This window comes from Lonchura striata, chromosome 29 (assembly GCF_046129695.1).
Source record: "Lonchura striata isolate bLonStr1 chromosome 29, bLonStr1.mat, whole genome shotgun sequence".
NCBI lineage: Eukaryota > Metazoa > Chordata > Aves > Passeriformes > Estrildidae > Lonchura > Lonchura striata.
The window spans coordinates 3,241,281-3,259,760 of NC_134631.1; the positions used below are offsets into that span (position 1 = coordinate 3,241,281).

Genomic DNA, 18,480 nt, shown 5'->3' on the forward strand with positions numbered 1-18,480 from the left:
GCTCATCCATTGCGAGGCTCTTTTGGTTATCAAAGCTTGAACTTGATGGCAGACTGGAACAGTTGGAGATCTGTTGTCATCAGGTTTTGGGCCTCGGTTCCCGTTGAAGCTGTGGCTGCACAATTCTGCAGACAATGAGGCCACTCTGGCCACTGGGTGAAATATTTTGGCCCAAGGATTCCTTTGGCATGGCCCTGTTTAACATTCACCTACAATTCCAATTTCTTTTCTGAGTCTGGAAGAGCCCCAGCTGAGGAATCAATATTTATAGTTGTTCATTTTCTCAAGTTTTTCTCACTTTCTCCTTTCCATACCACAGCATGAAAGCTGTCTGGGGTTAAAAAGTCCTACAATGCTCTGGCTGGAACATAGAATCCTCAATCCAGGTTGTGTATTTGTGTTTTAATTCTCAGAATTGTTGCAGCTCGTTTTGGTCTTTTCCTTATTTTAGTTTACTTCTTTACATCTGAAATTGCCTAGACTCTCTCTGGGTCAATCCTTCAGTCAAATTATGTCCCATATATTTAACCTTTTTCTTCACCATTTGTAATTTTTTTTCAAATACTCAAAATACGACTTTTAGCCAGAAAATTCAGCCATTTCAGAGGGGCTTTGTCTACCACTTGTTCTTGTCCTCCTCATTGGAGCCATCTGATTCCTTGAGTGCAGGATAGGAGTGCTGTAGGGAGACATCCCTGGCTCCAAGGGCCCTGCCTTTAGCAGGGACTCCATACCAGGCTGTGAGCCCTTCCTTCCCTCCCCTGGAACAGGGTGTTGCTTTTAGACACCACTTGTCCTGGTTGCTTGCAAGAGGCTCCACATCAAATTTTCCGTCTTTCCATGGGGCTGCGCAAACCTCTGGGTTCCCTTCAGCACAGGCCTTGCCAGACATTTGACACAAAGGTACAGCAGCAATAGTCTCTGTATCACCTTTTACAATATTACAATGCCACCATCAAATTCCTTCCTAGTTAATAACAATCAGAGTAGGAAGAAAAAGAAATTAGTTTATTTCAAACCGATTCTCTTCAGCTCCTAATAGTGATTGAACAAATGACACCAGCTCAACTTTCCCATTTATTCCCTTAATAATTAAACATTCCTTTACAATTTTCCCCCCCTTAGGTGTAAGATTCAGAGTGGATGGAGAGGCCCCTGTGTCCATCAGGAGAGGCCTCCTCTGGATGCAGACCCAGCCTGAATGTTCTGCAGGGCTCCAGTGTGGTGGGTCCCCGGTGGGATGGGAGCTCAGAGAGCCCTGCCAATCCATGTCCATGCAGGGGTGGACTTGCTCCTGCTGAGGGTGCTGCTGTCTGTGCTTGCAGTGTCCTTGTGGGCTGCAGCTGGAGCCCTGACTCCTTCCCAGGGGCTTGTAGGAACTCTGCCATGGCCTTTGCCTTCAGCTTGGCCTTTTGCTCATCCCTTCTTGCCTTCAGCTGCTGTGCCTTTGTGCCCAAGTGCTGCAGGGCCTTCTTGTGCCACTCCTGCAGCCCCGGTCACTGCCTGTGGGTGCTCATCCTCTGAGAGCTGCTGAGCTTTCTGCAAAACCTTTCCTTTCTGCAGGGACCCAAAGCAAATCCTGAACAGCAAATCCTGATCCTTCCATGTGCACTCTGCATTTCCCAGCTGTTCCTTTGTTTTCCCCGTTGTGCTCAGGGTCCCTGCCCAGCCCGTGTGGCAGAGCCGGTGCCTGTCCTGCCGCAGTGTCCAAAGGCGGCCCCCCCGGCGGGCAGGGCCGGCAGCTCCCCGGGGCCGGGCAGCGGCCGGGGCGTCCCGCAGCCTCCTGGGGGCCGGGGGCCACTGCCGGCCCTGCCCGGGGCTGGTGGGGTCAGGCAGCGCCCGGCGCTGAGCCCCGGCTGCCCCACAGCCCCAGCCCGGCCCCGCAGCTCCCCACAGGCCCCAGCCCGTGCTCCCGGTGCCGCACCTCTGCGCCCGGTGCTGCCGCTGCCAGCGCAGAGAAACCCCTGGCATCCTGACCTCCTGCTTTTCCTGTCTGGGCAACTGGGACTTCAAAATAGTAGCTGGCAAATTGTGAGGTTAAGACTCTGTGGAAAAACATCCCAATCCAGAGTATTTTTCTGTTCCTCCTCTTTGCCATCATCCTTTTTCTTACCACATAGATTCCTCCTGCTGCTTCTTGCCTGAACTATATTTTTGCACGCTCCCCTTCACCTGATTCCTTCCCAGCACACCAGCACCATCCATCCCCTGTTGTCCAAATGCCTTCTCCACTTCCTCTGCATTCTCCCAAGGGACCCTTCAGAGACATTTTGGGATCATCATCCCTTTGGCCAGGACCCCTTCCTGGCTTTCCCTTTTCTCCCCTCCATGGGTGCCCTGCCATGTTCACTCCCCGAGGATCCCAGGGCACTCACTGATGAGATTTTCAGTGCTCTCTACCTTCTGACTCTTCACAGACCCCCTGATGTGTCACTCGTCTGTCTCCTGGTCACTCCCGGGTCCCCAATCAATCCCCGGTGCCGCTGCCAGACAAGGGAGCCGATCACCCAAAGTGGGTGAGGCACCTTCAGCTGCACTCCCTGCCTGCCACCCCGGCTGGTGGAAGGAATTCCGAATGGGCCCCAGGTTGTGCAGAAAAACTGACATCAGCAGAGAATTCTGTCCACAGAGCAGAGAGACGAATCTTATAAAATAATTTATTTCCTGAAAATGGGAAAGAGTAGGGGACAGTCCTCATGGGATCTCTCCAATTGTTTGAGGACACAGCTTCCTTTTCATCCTAATTCTCCTGGCCACATCTCCCTGTGCTTTCCCCATTGGCTGAAGTACTTGGGAGGTACAGACTTCCCAATCCACCTATTACATACCCACCTTTATATACTCCATGCTTTCATATAGCAAACGATATTCATGGCTCTGTTAAGTCTTGTTCTTCTGGAAGTTCATGAATAGAGCAGAACCTTGGCTGAGCAGCAGTCTGTGTCATCAATTAGTAAAATTTTCTGAAACCGATGTCTTCTCCTGTCACTTCCTAACATAAAAGTTCTTTGGCCCTATCTCCGAGCAGATTCAGAGCATCTGTTTGTAAAGACACTTTCCTGTGGTTCCTTTCATGGGTCCCCCGTTTGTGGGACATCCCCCCTGGAGCAGGGTGTCCCCTCTGTGCTGCAGCCCCAGGGCTCGGGCAGAGCTCAGCCAATCAGAGCCCGCGGCGCTGATGACTCACCAGTTGCCAGGCAGACTCGCAGCTCCCCGCGTTCCCCACCTGGACCCACCTGCGCCCCCCCTCGGCCCCATGGCCCCGCGAGGGGAATTTGGGGAGGTGGGAGTGGGGCAGCGCCAAGGCCGGGCCCCCCCGCGCTGTCCTGGCGGGAGCGGCTGCAGTGGGGACCGAGTGCGGGCGGGAGCGGCCGAGAGCCCAGCGCTGCCCCAGCCCGACCTGCCCCAGCTCCATCCCTGCCCCTGCGCTGGGATGCTGTGGGTGTGGGGGGAAGAGGGAGCCGGCAGTGGGTGCTGGGCCTGGGGGCAGGAGGAGAAGGGAAGGAGAAGCAGTCTTGAGGAACAGAATGGTCAAACGATGGATGTGGCAGGAGAAGATGGCATTGTGGAGGAGAAGGAAGCATTGCAGGAGGAAGAGGAGTGTGAGGAAGAACAGAGACACAGGAGGAGGAGGAGGAGGAGGAGCAGAAAGAGGAACCAGCAGAAGGTTCCACCCCTCCCTGTGTCTACAGCCTCCCCCCAGCCCCAGGAGTGCTGCTCCCCCCACATGCAGCAGGTGACTGTGGAGGGGGATCCACAATTTTCACGGGGTGAATCTTGTTTCTGAGCTTTCTTGGGCTAAATGTTGGTGCTTTGGTTTTATGTGGCAGCTGAATCTTCCTGTTTTGGAGGAGGTTTTTGCTGACTTGTGATGTTTGGGGAGTTTTTGATCTGTGTCTTGAAGTTTGTGGGATTTTTGGGCTGAATCTTGGTGTTTTGGAGGTTCTTACAGACACAAGATTCCCAATGACTTCCTGGGATGAACTTGGGCAAGGAGGAACCTCCAGTCCAAGGTGCTCTTCTCTTGTTTTTTCCCCAAACCAGGAGTTTTCATTTCCAGGCCGTGGCTGGATGGAGGAGGAGGAAAAGCCCCGGAGATGCTGCAGGAGGAGGAGCTGCAAACCCAGCCCAGGGAGCTGCGGGGAGGAAAGAGCCCCCTGAGCCAGGAAGGCAGGCGGAGATCCAGGCGGAGCTCGGAGCTGGTGCAGAAGCCTCATGGCAGGGAGAAGCCCCACAAGTGCTTGGAATGTGGGAAGGGTTTCAGCTGGAGCTCCAGACTGGTCTGTCATCAGAGGATCCACACTGGGGAGAGGCCCTACGAGTGTGGGGAGTGTGGGAAGAGGTTTCGGACCAGATCCCATCTCCTCCTTCATGAGCGGATTCACACAGAGGAGAGGCCCTACCACTGCCCCGACTGCGGGAAGGGCTTCAAGGACAACTCCAACCTCACCATGCACCGGCGCATCCACACCGGGGAGAGGCCCTACGAGTGTGGGAAATGTGGGAAGGGCTTCAAAGACATGTCTGGCCTGATGGTGCACCAGGTGCTCCACACTGGGGAACGGCCCTATGAGTGCTTGGAATGTGGGAAGAGCTTTGGGCGGAGCTCACACCTGAGAAGACACCAGGGCATCCACACTGGGGAGAGGCCCTACGAGTGTCCCCAGTGTGGGAAGAGGTTTCATACCAGCTCCAATCTCCTCCTCCATGAGCGGAGTCACACAGAGGAGAGGCCCTACCGCTGCCCCGACTGCGGGAAGGGCTTCAAGCACAACTCCAACCTCACCGTGCACCAGCGCATCCACACCGGGGAGAGGCCCTACGAGTGTGGGAAGTGTGGGAAGAGCTTCTCCAGGAGCTCTCACTTGACCCAGCACCAACGGAGGCACCACTAAGGGAAGCCCTGTGAGTGCCCCGAGTGAGGGAAGAGCTTGGAGTGAGGGAAGAGAGTGAGGGAAGAGCTTGGTGTGCTGCTGCAGCTCCATCCCCCATGGGAGGATCCGGGATGGATGATCCCCAGTGACCCCCGTTGGGCAGAGCCCTGGTGCCCCCATATGGGGAATAAAACAGAGAGTAAAGCAATGGAGCTGATAAAGGGGCCTGATATCTGAGGCCTGACTGAGCAGAAACTGTGGGAGACACAGACACAGTTTCAGTCTCCCTGGGCAAGAAGACTGACCAAGCAACATGGTGTGAGACTTTGTGATAAGATAAATGCTCCCAGGTTACTGGATGTCACCAAGAATGTGTAACCAATGGGAAATTGTTACCAAAAACAGAGCCCTCTATAAGCACCATACAAGTCAATCCCTGTATAAACACCTGGTACACTCAATAAAATTGGCTTTGCTCTAAACTCGTATGTCCCCGTCTCTCCATGGTGGATAACCCTGTTGTGGGTGATCCCCGTTGGGTGGGGGGAAGGTGCTGGAGGGATTTCTTTCCCTTCTCCTGGTGCTGCCGTGGTTTGGTTGGTAATAAATTCCCTCCCTGTGCCCAGGCCGGGTCTGTTGTCCCCGTGCCGGTGCTCGGGGCGGGATCTCTCCCGTTCCTTCTCTGCACTGCCGGGCCTCTCCTCAGCCAATGAGAGAACGCGGTGGAGAAGAGTCAGCCAATCAGCGAGAGCGGGGCTGATGACTCACCAGTTGCCGGGCAGACCCGCAGCAGGCAGTGTTCCCCACCTGGACCCGCCCTCCCTGCCCAGGGCCGGCCCCGCCGTGGGGTCCCCCCAAGTCCCTCCCCAGTGCCCCCATGAACTGGGCTGGGTTTAACTGGGAAGCTTTACTGGGAACACTGGGAGCAGGGGGCAGGGCCAGAGTGACAGCAGGGCTGGGGGACACTCAATCCCCCCAAAATCAGCGTGGGGATAGAGCTGGGAAGGTCCTGGGTCGGCCCGAGGCCACGGGGAGCAGCTGCGGCCGCCGGCGTCTCAGGAGCTCTGTGGGCAGAGAAAGGGGGGTGACATCGGGCTGGCGGCCCCGGGGAGCACACACATTCCAGAGGAGGGGGGACACGACACACGGGACCCCCAGACATTCTTGCGCAGGTAGAACCCGATCCCCAGTGCCAGGAAGACAGAGCCCAACTCGGGTGTCTCCAGTTCCTGTCAGCATCTTGCTGTGGCAGCATCCAGCAGCATCTCTGGGTGGTCCGCAGGGGTCAGGATCTCCCAAAAACTCTCACAGACACCCTGGCCCCTCCAAGCACCCTCCAGGTCACTCCCAGCCCACTTAGGATCCCCTGAAACCTCCCTCTTGATCCCTTCCTGACCTCCCCTGGACCCACCAAAGCCCCTCCTGTCACTCACAGGATCCCACAGCCTCCTTATAGTCACCCCCACTGTCCCAGGACCCCCAAATCCTCTCCCAGTCTCTTCCCAATGCCCACCAGGACCCTCAGAACCCCATCCCACCCTCCCCAGTATCCTTCAAACCCCTTCTTAGCCCTTCCAAACCCCCAACCTCATCTCCCAGTTGAAACCAGGCTCTCTCCAACTCCCTCCCAGTTGCTCCCAGCACATCCCAGTGGCTCTCGCAGCGCCCCCAGTTCCTCCCCCATACCCCAGTTCCGGCTCACAGGTTGTTCCAGGCTGATGTTGTTGGCAGGTGAAGGTGAGCCCGGCCCGGGTTGGGGTTTCCAGCAGCACCAGGAGCTGGTGGGTCCAGTCCCCGTTGGGGACCACGTTGGTGGCCACCACAGAGAGCTCCTGCTGGCCCTGGAACCACCTCAGCTGGATGGGAGCAGGCGGCCGGGGCCGGGCCGGGAGCTCGAGGGCAGCAGAGAGATGGACACGCTGGGGGGCACTGGGAGAGAGTGGGTGTAATAAATACAAAGGTCATTGTTCATCAAAATGAGTGTTAAAGGAGACAAGAATTTGAACTGAGTAGGGAATGCAACTAGCATAGAAGACTGTATATCTAATTATATACAAGTTTTGTTTTAGGCCAAGGACAATCTGCAAGGAAGATGAGGAGCCTTCATTCCTGCGACCTCCAAAGGCAGAAAAAAAGACCCCCAGCGACCAATTGCACCTGTGCAGAGTGCATCGAGAGAAAATACGTCAACTGGGACGTATAAAACCAAAAAGGTCAAAGGGGGAAGGTGCTCCGTGGCAGAGCAGAGGCTCCCCGGCTGCCCCGCGCTGTTCTTTTGCTTAATACCGCTTGCTTACTAAATTCTTGTTAATTGATTTATCTATAATTAGCCTCCCCAGTTGAATTTGTCCGTAACAAATTTGGTGCCGTGACTCGGATAAGGGCGACCGGGTGGGAATTCCTAATCAGGGAGGCGCCCCGCTGCCTCTGCAGCGGCCCTGGTGCAGGCTTTTCCTTCCCAGACCCTTACCGACAAACCCAAATTCGGTATTGAGCACAAGGGATACCGGTAACCCCGTAATCTTTGTGCACGAAGCCGGGCGAAGACGCAGGACAGCGTGAGTATAAAAGTGGGGATCCGCTGGGTTGGGCTGGGATCCCAGGACATAACGCGTGAGACGTCCTTGTAGGACGAGGCACGGGCAGAGCTCTGAGTAGTGCGGTTTGCAGAGCCCGTGAGGGGCTGGGCACCAACAGGGGCCGCGAGTGTGTGTGTGCCTGAAGGTGTCCTGGGAGATGGGACAGAGGAAAAGCAAGCCCTCTGCTTCCATGGGGACGGGGACCCCGGTAACGCTTCCCCAGATCCCCCCTGACAGTCCGTTAGGTCTAATGATAAAATCTTGGGATGAATATCCTTCAAGGAAAGGGAAGGCTAGGGCAAAAATGATACATTATTGTATAAAAGAATGGGGAGGAAAACACATCTGTAGTGATAATTTGTTTTGGCCAGTGGTTGGAAACTTCAAGGTCTGGATTTACCAGGCATTAAACATTTATGTAAACTCTAGAGAACCTTTTGATATGGAAGAGAGCAAGTATGCTGCTCTCTGGATAGTGGGGGAAACAGGAGCAAAACCTTTTGCCTTAAGCACCCAGGGAGGGAAAAAGAAAAATAAAAAGCCTGAGGAAGTTCCAACTGCACCCCCTCTACCATACATACCTCCTCCTCCTCCACCCCCACCAGCACCACCCACAGTCTACCCCGATTTAGATCAAGGGGGAGATTTTGATAACCAAGAGGTAGAAATCCCAGAGCCGGTCCCTGAGGAAATCGCTGTGTTACTCGTAGTCTAACAAGGGGGGAAAGAGAAAGGGAAGGGCAAGCTCTATATCCATGAAGGGAAGTAGCTTTGGGAATGATCCCTAACCCCAGTGCTGGTCAGCAGGGACAACCAACCCAAATTCTGGGAATAGGTTATGTGGAGGTACCTCTCAGGAGATGTGAGGGAGTTCAAGAAAGAAATGGGAGCATATGGGCCAAATCTTAAAGGAATTTTCTGACCCTATAGCCTGGGACATCCCATGTGAGCAAATTCAGAATCCAGCTGAGGTGGCAAAGTACCTGAAATATAAATGCCATGATAAGTCTAAGGAGAAAAAGATCATTGCAGCAAGCTGGGCCCTGGCATGTGCTTATCACACCCTGCTAGATATTGTAGGGCAGCAGACAGAGGAAGGGGGGCAGGGAGATAAATCAGCAGCGATCCCAGTCACTCAGGCTGCAGCCAACAGCCCCGGCTGGAAGCCAGCAGCTAAACCAGACAGGGAGCCTAAGCCAGCAGCTAAACCAGACAGGGAGCCTAAGCCAGCAGCTAAACCAGACTGTGAGCCTGAGCCAGCAGCTAAACCAGACAGTGAGCCTAAGCCAGCAGCTAAACCAGACTGTGAGCCTCAACCAGTGGCTGTTGCTATGAGCACAATGGGCCACTAATACCTCAGGCCATCAGGGCAGAGATGCCACCTACAAGTGGGCACGAGACCGAGGGGTGGATCTAACCATGGACAGTATTTCTCAGGTGATCCATGACTGTGAGACCTGTGCTGCCATCAAACAGGCCAAGCGGATGAAGCCCCTGTGGTATGGTGGGCGGTGGTCCAAGTACAAGTATGGGGAGGCCTGGCAGATTGACCACATCACACTGCCCCAGACACGCCAAGGCAAGCGCTACGTGCTCACCATGGTAAAAGCCACCACTGGATGGTTGGAAAGCTACCCTGTGTCTCATGCTACAGCCCATAACACCATCCTGGGCCTTGAAAAGCAGGTCCTGTGGAGGCATGGTACCCCTGAGAGGATTGAGTCAGACCATGGGACTCATTTCAAGAACAGCCTTATCAACACCTGGGCTAGGGAACATGGCATTGAGTGGGTGTACCACATCCCCTACCATGCACCAGCTGCAGGCAAAGTGTAGAGGCACAATGGACTGTTAATAACCACCTTAAAAGGATTGGGTGGGGGATCTTTCAAAAACTGGGAGCAACATTTAGCAAAGGCCACCTGGTTAGTTAACAGCCGAGGTTCCACCAATTGAGCAGGTCCTGCCCAGTCTGAGCCCCTGAATATAGTAGATGGAGATAAAGTCCCAGTGGCACATGCCAGAGGTTTGTTATGGAAATCAGTGTGGATCAATTCTGTCTCGAGTACAGACAAACCCATTTGTGGGATTGTCTTTGCTCAGGGACCAGGTTGTACATGGTGGATAATGCAGAGAGATGGAGCAACACGATGTGTACCTCAGGGGGATCTGATTGTGGGGTGAGACTCAAATGCAAATATCACTGTTTGCTGGATGTTGCTGCCAGTGTCTGTACACAAAAACACACAGACATGAGACAGAAGGAAATGTGTGTCAAAGGTTTGAGCAAGTGAAACAGAAGGAAATGTGTAAGTGTCAAAGGTTTGAGTAAATGAAAGAAGTTTTTACTTGATGAAGTTTATACATGATGTTGAAGATATGGAGATAAGGGGTGGAATGTCCGAGGGTGATGTTATGGTGTTTTTATCTCCAAACGTGGGTTCTGTTCATGTTTGATATTCTGTTCTGTGCTTTCAGAACTGACTCAGAAAGTGAAGGTTTGTTTTGCCTTGTTATCAGCCGGCTCACCTCCCCCCATGCTCTGCTGTCTAGAAGAGGCCAGTGCTGGCTGGCTTGCTTTGCTTTGCTTGCTGGCTTTTGCTTGCTTTGCTTTGCTTTTTTTGCTTGCTTTTGCCTTTGCTTTTTAAATTAGTTTAGCTGAGCAGTCCAATTCTTTCCCTGGACTGTTCCTTTTCCCTTTCCCTTTCCTGAATACCATCCAACCTGCTCTGGACTGGGACCTGGGAACCCCAAGGAGCACCGGGAGCCTGCGCTCTGTGATCTGCAGCAGCCATCCCCAGTGCCCAGAGCAATCCCCAGCGCCCAGACCCGGGTGACCACCCCCAGGAGAGACTTTCTGGATTTGTCATCTCTTCAGAGTGGTGAAAGAGTTTTGTTGTCATCCGGTGTTGTTCATTTTTTTAGTGCTGGGAAGGGTTTTGTTTGTTAAATAAACAGGTTCTTTTCCACTTCTCTCAGAGAAAATTCTTCCCAAATCAGGTGGGTGGGGAGGGGCCGTGGGGGTTTGTTTTCTGGGGGCTCCTTCCAGAGGTTTTTCTCCCAAATTTGCCCTAAACTAGGACAAATATTTTGCTGCCCATTTCGTGTCTGGAGAGAGTGAAAAAAAAAAACCCAACCTGTTCTAATAATATTTTGGTTCCAATTATTTTGTGTTAGTATTGAGCAGTTACTGGCTATGTTGTTTGAATTCATAGTGTCTTTTAGAGTGGAGGCCTGTATGTGTTTCTGGTCCCTAGGGTTTTTTGAGATCTTAATCCCTCTATGGTCCCTAGGTTTATTTTCTTATTCAGGAATAGCTCCGGTATTGTCCCTAATATGTAGTTTTTGTAGTAGAAGGGCACTGACCAGAATATCCATCGGGCTGGGCTTGGGTGTCATGGCTTTCAGGGGTCTATGAAGGTGCTGAAGTCTGTTCCAGGAATGCATGGCTCATAGTCATGGTTGTGCAGCCAGTTTGTTAGAGGGGAAGCAGGGGATGAGGCTTTTCAGCCTTTACTTTCCTTCTCCTCTGAATCTCTCAGCTCCCTATTAGAGAATGTTCCGTTTCCCCTGACTGTTAAAGAGACCATCTTTAATGTGTTTAATCTGGTAAGCTTTCTCTCTACAGTCTGCAGTCTCTCTAGAATGAGGGCTGAGATTTCTAGAGGGGCTGAAGAGACCCCTGACCCAGGAGTAGATCCAGGTGTGAGAAATCCTGAGTGGTGTGGGAAATGGGGGGCGCGGGAATTGGCACATAGACCATTTTCCCACATTCAAATAGATTTTACTGATTTGCCTGAAGTAGGAAGGTATAAACACTTATTGGTGATAATAAATCACTTGACTCACTTTGTAGAGGCATTCCCTACCTCTAGGGCAACTACACAAACAGTAGTAAAAATACTATTAGAAGAGATAATCCCCCGCTACACACTAGCAGAAGTAATAGACTCAGACAGAGGGCCACACTTTGCCTCCAAAATAATTAAAGAAGTAGTTACAGCTCTAGGAAAAAAGTGGCAATATCATACTCCCTGACATCCACAAAGCTCAGGTAAAGTGGAAAGAGTAAATAGGAAAATTAAGAAACAACTAACTAAATTGATGTATAAAACACAATCATCCTGGGTAAAAATGTTTGCCTTTAGCCTTGTTAAATATAAGAACTCAGCCCAGAACCGATATTGGAATTTCTCCATTTGACATGCTTTATGGGATGCCTTATGACATGGATTCTCCTATAGATCACCCTGAAATAAGTAATCAACAAATTAACCAATCTGTCATGCAACTTGTGAAGGCTCGGGAAGGGCTTAGAAGAGCTGGGTTACTAGTGCAACAACCTCATTTAGACCTAGCAATCCATAATATAAATCCAGGTGATAAGGTGTCAATAAAAAACCTAGAAAGAAACCTCACTAACCCCAAACTGGGAAGCCCCCTGTGTTGTTTTACTCACTACAGAAACTGCAGTCAGAACTGCCGAGAAGGGGTGGACCCATGCGAGCCGAATAAAGGGAGCGATTCCTGCTGCTGCCCAAGAGCCCAGGAGAATAACCAGCCAGCCCGGGGACCTTAAGGTCACATTTAAATGGACTGAATGGACTCAGTAAGAATTGTACGAACCAGCTGGTAGAGTGAGATATTGGACTATGGATATCCTATAACTAATGATTTTAGAGTATATTGTACAAAGAAGGATTGTAATTGTTACCCTTTTGTATGCTATATTTGTAAAATTTGCCAGGAACGGTGGTGGGTCCATAGTTACAGAGGCACTCCTCCTAGGGGTATTTGTAAAGGTGTTATCAGTTAGAAATAGAACTGACAGAGTCAGTCCTAAGGATTGGAGAAGAGAACGGGACCCTACCAAGGGAATCCCAAGAGTGGTGGGAGGTGTTTACTAAGGGGGCTAGACCCGAAAATTGTTGTTTCCACTCCATTGAATCAATTCCCCTAATTGTTCAAATTATCAAAGGGAATTGCTGGAAAACTTTACCTGGGATTCAGTGTGACTCACCACAAGTGAAGGATAAAAGCTGGGAATCATTCAAAAAGAGGCAACAAAAGCAGAGTTTGGGTCCTCCTGAAGAATATCCTTGCTCCAAGAAGATGGTGCGCCTCGCGGCTCGGAGCAACCGAGTCGGCGAGCGAGGCAGAGGGATGAGAAGCGGTGGAGGAAAGAGCCCTCAAACTGGGACAATTCAAAGTATTTCAAGAACTGCCTCAAGGATACTGATCTCCCAAGGCTAAAGGTGAGCCAGGCAATAACATGTCAAAACAAACACTGGGAATGGGGAGATAATGATAATCAAACCCTGGGGCGGTTTGGACTCCACCCTTGCTGGCAAATCCTGTGCCTATTAGTTATATGTTGTACCTGGCCTGTACAAGGGGACTATGCACACCAGCCATTTAATTGGACTCTGACCAAAATAGACCAAGGGAAAGTTGTTAAGCATAATGCCACCACTGTAGCTCCCATTTTTTTGTTACTAACAAAGACTTGGTAAACTCTATGTGGGGATGGAGTAAACCTGAACTCCAGGCTACCTATTGGTGTCCTAGTTCCCATCCTGGGAGGAGATATTGTCATTATCCTGGGGAATATCTGTGTGGGTATTGGGGCTGTGAAACCATAGCAACTGCCTTGGCTGTCACCCATCCAGATAAATTTTTAAAGGTCTCATGGTACCCTGAGGGGTGCAAAACTCCGGGGTATGGCACTCAAGGAGAAAATCTGTATGAGGGGGATTGCAGGTCCCATAGTATTGTTGTTACTAAGTTTAACTTTCAGACCTTACATTTTTAATAAAATCATAGACATTGTAAAAGGAAGACTAGAGGCAGCTCATCTAACACTTATTAGAGATAGGTAGGAAACATTGCCCAGGGACTTAGAAGTAGATTAAACCCTGGTCTTAAGCTACCAAGAGTTAAAGTGTTTTAATGAACAAATTGGTAAAGAGAAAAAGGGGGTGTTGTAATAAATAAAAAGGTCTTTGTTCATCAAAACGAGCATTAAAGGAGATAAGAATTTGAACTGAGTAGGGAATGCAACTAGCATAGAAAACTGTGTAACTAATTATATAAGTTTAGTTTTAGGCCAAGGACAATCTGCAATGAAGATGAGGAGCCTTCATTCCTATGACCACCAAGGGCAGAACAAAAGACCCCCCAGGAACCAATTGCACTGGCACAGAGTGCATAGAGAGAAAATACGTCAACCGAAAAAGAAACGGATGATAAAACCAAAAAGGTCAAAGGGGGAAGGTGCTCCGTGGCAGAGCAGAGGCTTCCTGGCCACCCAGCGCTGTTCTTTTGCTTAATACCGCTTGCTTAATAAATTCTTGTTAATTGATTTATCTATAATTATCCTCCCCAATTGAATTTGTCCATAACACCCCTGGCCCAGCAGCAGGGGACAGGGGGCACGGCCTGTCCCCCTGGCCCAGCATGGCCCAGCAGCAGCCCTGTGCCCTGCCCAAGGCGCTCCCAGCAGGGGCTGGGCCCCAGAGGCAGGGGCAGACCCCAGTCCCAGGGCAGCGTTTCTGCCCCGTCCCCTGTCCAGCCCAGCCTGCCCCGTGTGCACAGTGACCGCTGGCACGGGCTGCCCTGGACACTGTGACCTGCTGGGGACACTGAGAGCTGCCCCGCTGTGACACTGCCCTTGGGATTGCACAGGCACCAAACAAACCCCAGCCAGCACCGCCCCGTGTCATGTCCCAGGCACCGAAGAGCATCAGAGCTAGCCCCGCTCCTGGTGATGTCCCAGGCACCAGAGCACATCCCAGCCCTGATCCTGGTGATGTCCCAGGCACCAGGGCACATCCCAGCCCCGCTCCTGGTGATGTCCCAGGCACCAGAGCACATCCCAGCCCTGATCCTGGTGATGTCCCAGGCACCAGGGCACATCCCAGCCCCTCTCCTGTTGATGTCCCAGGCACCAGGACACATCCCAGCCCTGCTCCTGGGGATGTCCCAGGCCCTACGAGTATCCCAGGTGTGGAAAGAGCTCATCACATGGCTCAGCCTTGACCCCAAACCAGCAGAGGCACCACGAAGGGCAGCCCTGCAAGTGCCCCAGTGTGGGAAGAGCTCCGTGCGCTGCTCCAGCTCCATCCCCCACGGGAGGATCCATGCTGGATGATCCCCAGTGAGCCCCGGTGGGCAGAACCCCGGTGACCCATGGTGCTGCTGATCCATGTTGGGAAGACACCTGGCTGTGGGGCTCCACATCCTCCTGGCTGCCTGTGGCCTGGATTTTCTTTTCATTTCTCTTTGCCCTTTCAAAACTCTTAAAAGCAGGTAAAAATAAAGATGTTGAGCTAAGACAAGGATGGGGACATGGGAGGGGTCTTGCAGGGGATGTGGAGGATGCTGGGTTTGAGGGACTTGAGGGTTCCTGGGAGGGACCTGGGGGTTGCTCAGGGCTTTGGGCACCCCAGGCTGAGCGGCTCCAGTTGCCCTGGGAGACCCTGGTGGAGGTTCTGGGCAGCTGGTCAAGGACCCCCTGCCCTGGAACTGTCCCCATGTGCCCCATCCCAACACCTCGTCCCCCTGCAGTGGCTGCCCCATTCCTTACTCCCCTTCCATACTCCCCTGGCCCCTGCCTGTTCCTGTGTCCCCCCTGTCCCGTTCCCGTCCTGCTCCCATCCCAATCCAGACCTCATTCTTGATCCCTGCACCGTATTCCCTGAACCTGTCCCCATTCCCATTCCCTGTCCCCATTCCCGGTGAGACATTAATTTTGAAGAATTAAGAATTTTAGGAAAGTTAAGATGATAGTTAAATTGGATGTTGCTGACTTAGCAGAAGTAGATAAATCGGCTTTGTTCATAGTTAACAGTAGCTGGATCTTAGATAAGATATCCAGGATCTATTAACTCATTGCTTGCCAGCTTTATGTTTGGGTAGCTGTGCTTATCATGAGAAACAGGATGTGATCAACAGATTTCAGGGACACAAAAACAGTTGCAGACTTCCCATACTTTAGGGATTCATTAAGCACAGGGAAACGGCAAGGATTCATTTGTCACGTGTGCATGGGAAAGGCAGAAAGGTCAGAACAAGGAAGACTTATTTTACTTCTTCATTTTGGAGAACCTTCCCCAAAATGGACCCCCGAGTCATTTCAGGGAACAGAACCACACATGCATAATTGCCTTTTTGCCAATTAGCATATGAAGCGGATCAGAGGAAGTGACAGGGATATGAATATGCATTCATATGTTGTGTATTCAAGACTTCTGTAAATAAAAAAGCTTTCTGATACCTGTGATTTTTGCAGTGTGCATTAGGGAATTATCCCACGTACTGCCCGGCTGTCTCAATAAACATACACTTTCTAACTTTAAACTCTTAGAGAGTTTTTGTCTGTCTCAGGTGGAGATCAATATTAGATTTATATTCATATTTTAGTAAATCATTGTCTTAAAGAAGTCCTAGTATGTCTATTAACATGTCTTTTCTTAATATTCTAGTAATTATTCTTGCATTGCTTCAAGATAAACTGGTATGATTCAAAGAATATCCACTGAGGTACACATAGAACATCGATTTATCATAAGCAAATTGCAGTTGCAAAGTTTTTTCACTGAAATTCTGCCACTTGTCATAATTTCAAAAGTTAAAAGTCAGGTATTAAAGTCAATAACAAAATTTCTAACAAAGGGAAAAAAGTATATGGTTTCCACTAGATAAAATATAAATACAGAAAATGTCTCCCAACCAAGTTCCTTGCCCTGATCAAAACATCTCCCAATCAAGTTCTTCACCCTGAACCTGGCTGGTAAAGAAAAATATTATCAGTAAACGTGTATGAAAGTTTGCATAAGTTAGTAGTATTCAAAATCCATGTTCTGTTCCTATTATAATTTCTTATACAAAGAAAAAAGGGGAAAGGGGTTGGATTGAGGGTAAACCCTCCTCCCCTCTGAGTCTGTTCTCATGTTTTACAATAAATCCTACAACAGTACAATACAGCTGCCTAAAATATGGACACTGGAAACCACAGACAGCATTACAAATGATCACCTGCCTCATGGACAGTTCATATAAGGACTTGATTTGTTTACAAATTATTTCTCATGTTTACAAACAGGTTTTCTGTTTACAGACTGTTTTCTGGGAATTCAGTTTTTCTCCAAGGGATCAAGTGCTGAAAGGTTGTTTTTTAAAATTGGGTTTTTCTCTAAGGGTTAAATGGGCTCAGGGTTAAATAGCTTTCTGCTCTTAGAGATAAGTTCAATTTGTAACCAAGAAGCATTATGCCTGTGGCCTGAGTTCTCCCCTAAAAGTTCCTGGAGGGGAATGCTGCAGCTCCAGTGTAAATTAGATGCACGCTGTCCTCTGTCCCCATGTTTGCAAAGGGCCCTTGCAGATGGGTGACAGAGAACAATACACAGAATTTGATACAGAAAAGAAGGGTGAGGTGTTACCATGATGGACAGGGGGAACTCTGCTTGGGCGGGGACTGTGCCTCACCTGCTGCTGTCAGCGCTGCCCGGGCCCCAGGGCTCAGAGCAGCATTCCTGCCCTGGCCCACACGTTCCCGGTCTGTGTCCCACGACCGTGCTTATGATGGCCACCATGTGGGACGTGTCCCGAGGAGGCCGTGCCAGCTTCTGTGGAGGCCCCGTGCCCTTCCCACCGCGGCTGCGTCGGCAGCTGCGGGGGCTCCTGCTGCTCTGAGCCCGCAGAGCAGGGCAGCGTTTGCTGATGGGCTGAGCCCTTCCTAAAGATCCTGTTGGGCTGTCTGACACACCTGGGGCAAGGCATTCCTTCCACCCTGGGCCACTCTGGGGGGCTGGGGGTGGCCCCAGGGCAGGTGGCAGTGCATGCAAGGGCCCTTGGTGACACGGTGCAGCATGGTCACCGTGGAATGGAACGGGACAGGGGATCCAAGGGCCCTTGGTGACACAGTGCAGGATGGTCACCGTGGAATGGAACGGGACAGGGGATTCCAAGGGCCCTTGGTGACACGGTGCAGCATGGTCACCGTGGAATGGAACGGGATAGGGATTCCAAGGGCCCTTTGTGACACGCTCTGGCAGAGGTGTTGGCAGTGACAAGGCCACGCCAGAGTGCTCGGTGCACACGACGAGAGAGGACGCGAGAGAGCGGTGCTGTGAGGAGCCCTGCACAGACACTCGTTCCTTGCTGACCCAGAGCTTTCCTGAGGTATTACTTCTGCAGGTGAGCTCATGGCCAGACCAGAGCACTTGGTGACCCCTGGCCTTCCCGAGGCATCTCTTCTGCAGCTGCCCTCGAGGGCAGACCGTGGCATTTGCTTTGCACTGTCCTTGACAGGAGTCTCCTGTCCTTGTGGCTGGAGCCCCCAGGCCCAGAGTGCAGGACTTGCTGTCCTGTAGCCTTGCCAAGACTTCACTCTTGCAGGTGCCCTCAAGGCACGACTGCAGCACTTGCTGACTCGGACATTTTCCTTTTCACCTTCTGCAAGTAGCCATGAATCCAGGCAGTGACGCAGAGCACAGACCTGCGAGTGTGCCCAAGCTGGCCTGGGGCAAGGAGGAGAAAGAAGGCCCTGGAGCTGCCCCAGCACAGCAGCCTGAAGAGGTGGAGCAGTTCCAGCCACTGCAGAAGGGTGAGTGGCAGAGCTGGGCCACAGGGCTGGTACCTGCAGCCAGCTTGGCCCCATCCCATCCCATCCCATCCCATCCCATCCCATCCCATCCCATCCCATCCCATCCCATCCCATCCCATCCCATCCCATCCCATCCCATCCCATCCCCTGGGGCCATGCCCATGGACAGGATGGAATAGGGGCCGGGCAGACACCCACAGCCGTGCTCCGTGCCCTGGGCCGTCGCGGGGCTGTCCCTGCCTGGGCAGCGCAGGGCTGGGCTGTGTTCTCCGGACTCTCCCGCAGCCCCTCAGCTCGGGCTGCGCTCGCTCTTTGCCAGGTGCAGCCGTGCAGCGCACACGAGAGCAGGAACGCACCCGTGGCCGCTTCCGCAGAACAGCGCAGGTACCTGCAGCCATCCCCACCTGGGCTGGGCCTGCTG

General features: G+C 51.8%; 1 protein-coding gene across 1 annotated transcript in view; it reads left to right on the forward strand.

Moving 5' to 3' along the window:
* LOC144247620 (uncharacterized) overlaps positions 1–18,480 on the forward strand; it is a 660,598-nt gene that overhangs the window by 462,545 nt on the left and 179,573 nt on the right. The window contains exon 8 of the mRNA XM_077788929.1: positions 4,343–4,768. Coding sequence (XP_077645055.1) covers positions 4,343–4,768 — 426 coding nt within the window. The remainder of the gene's footprint in view (positions 1–4,342; positions 4,769–18,480) is intronic.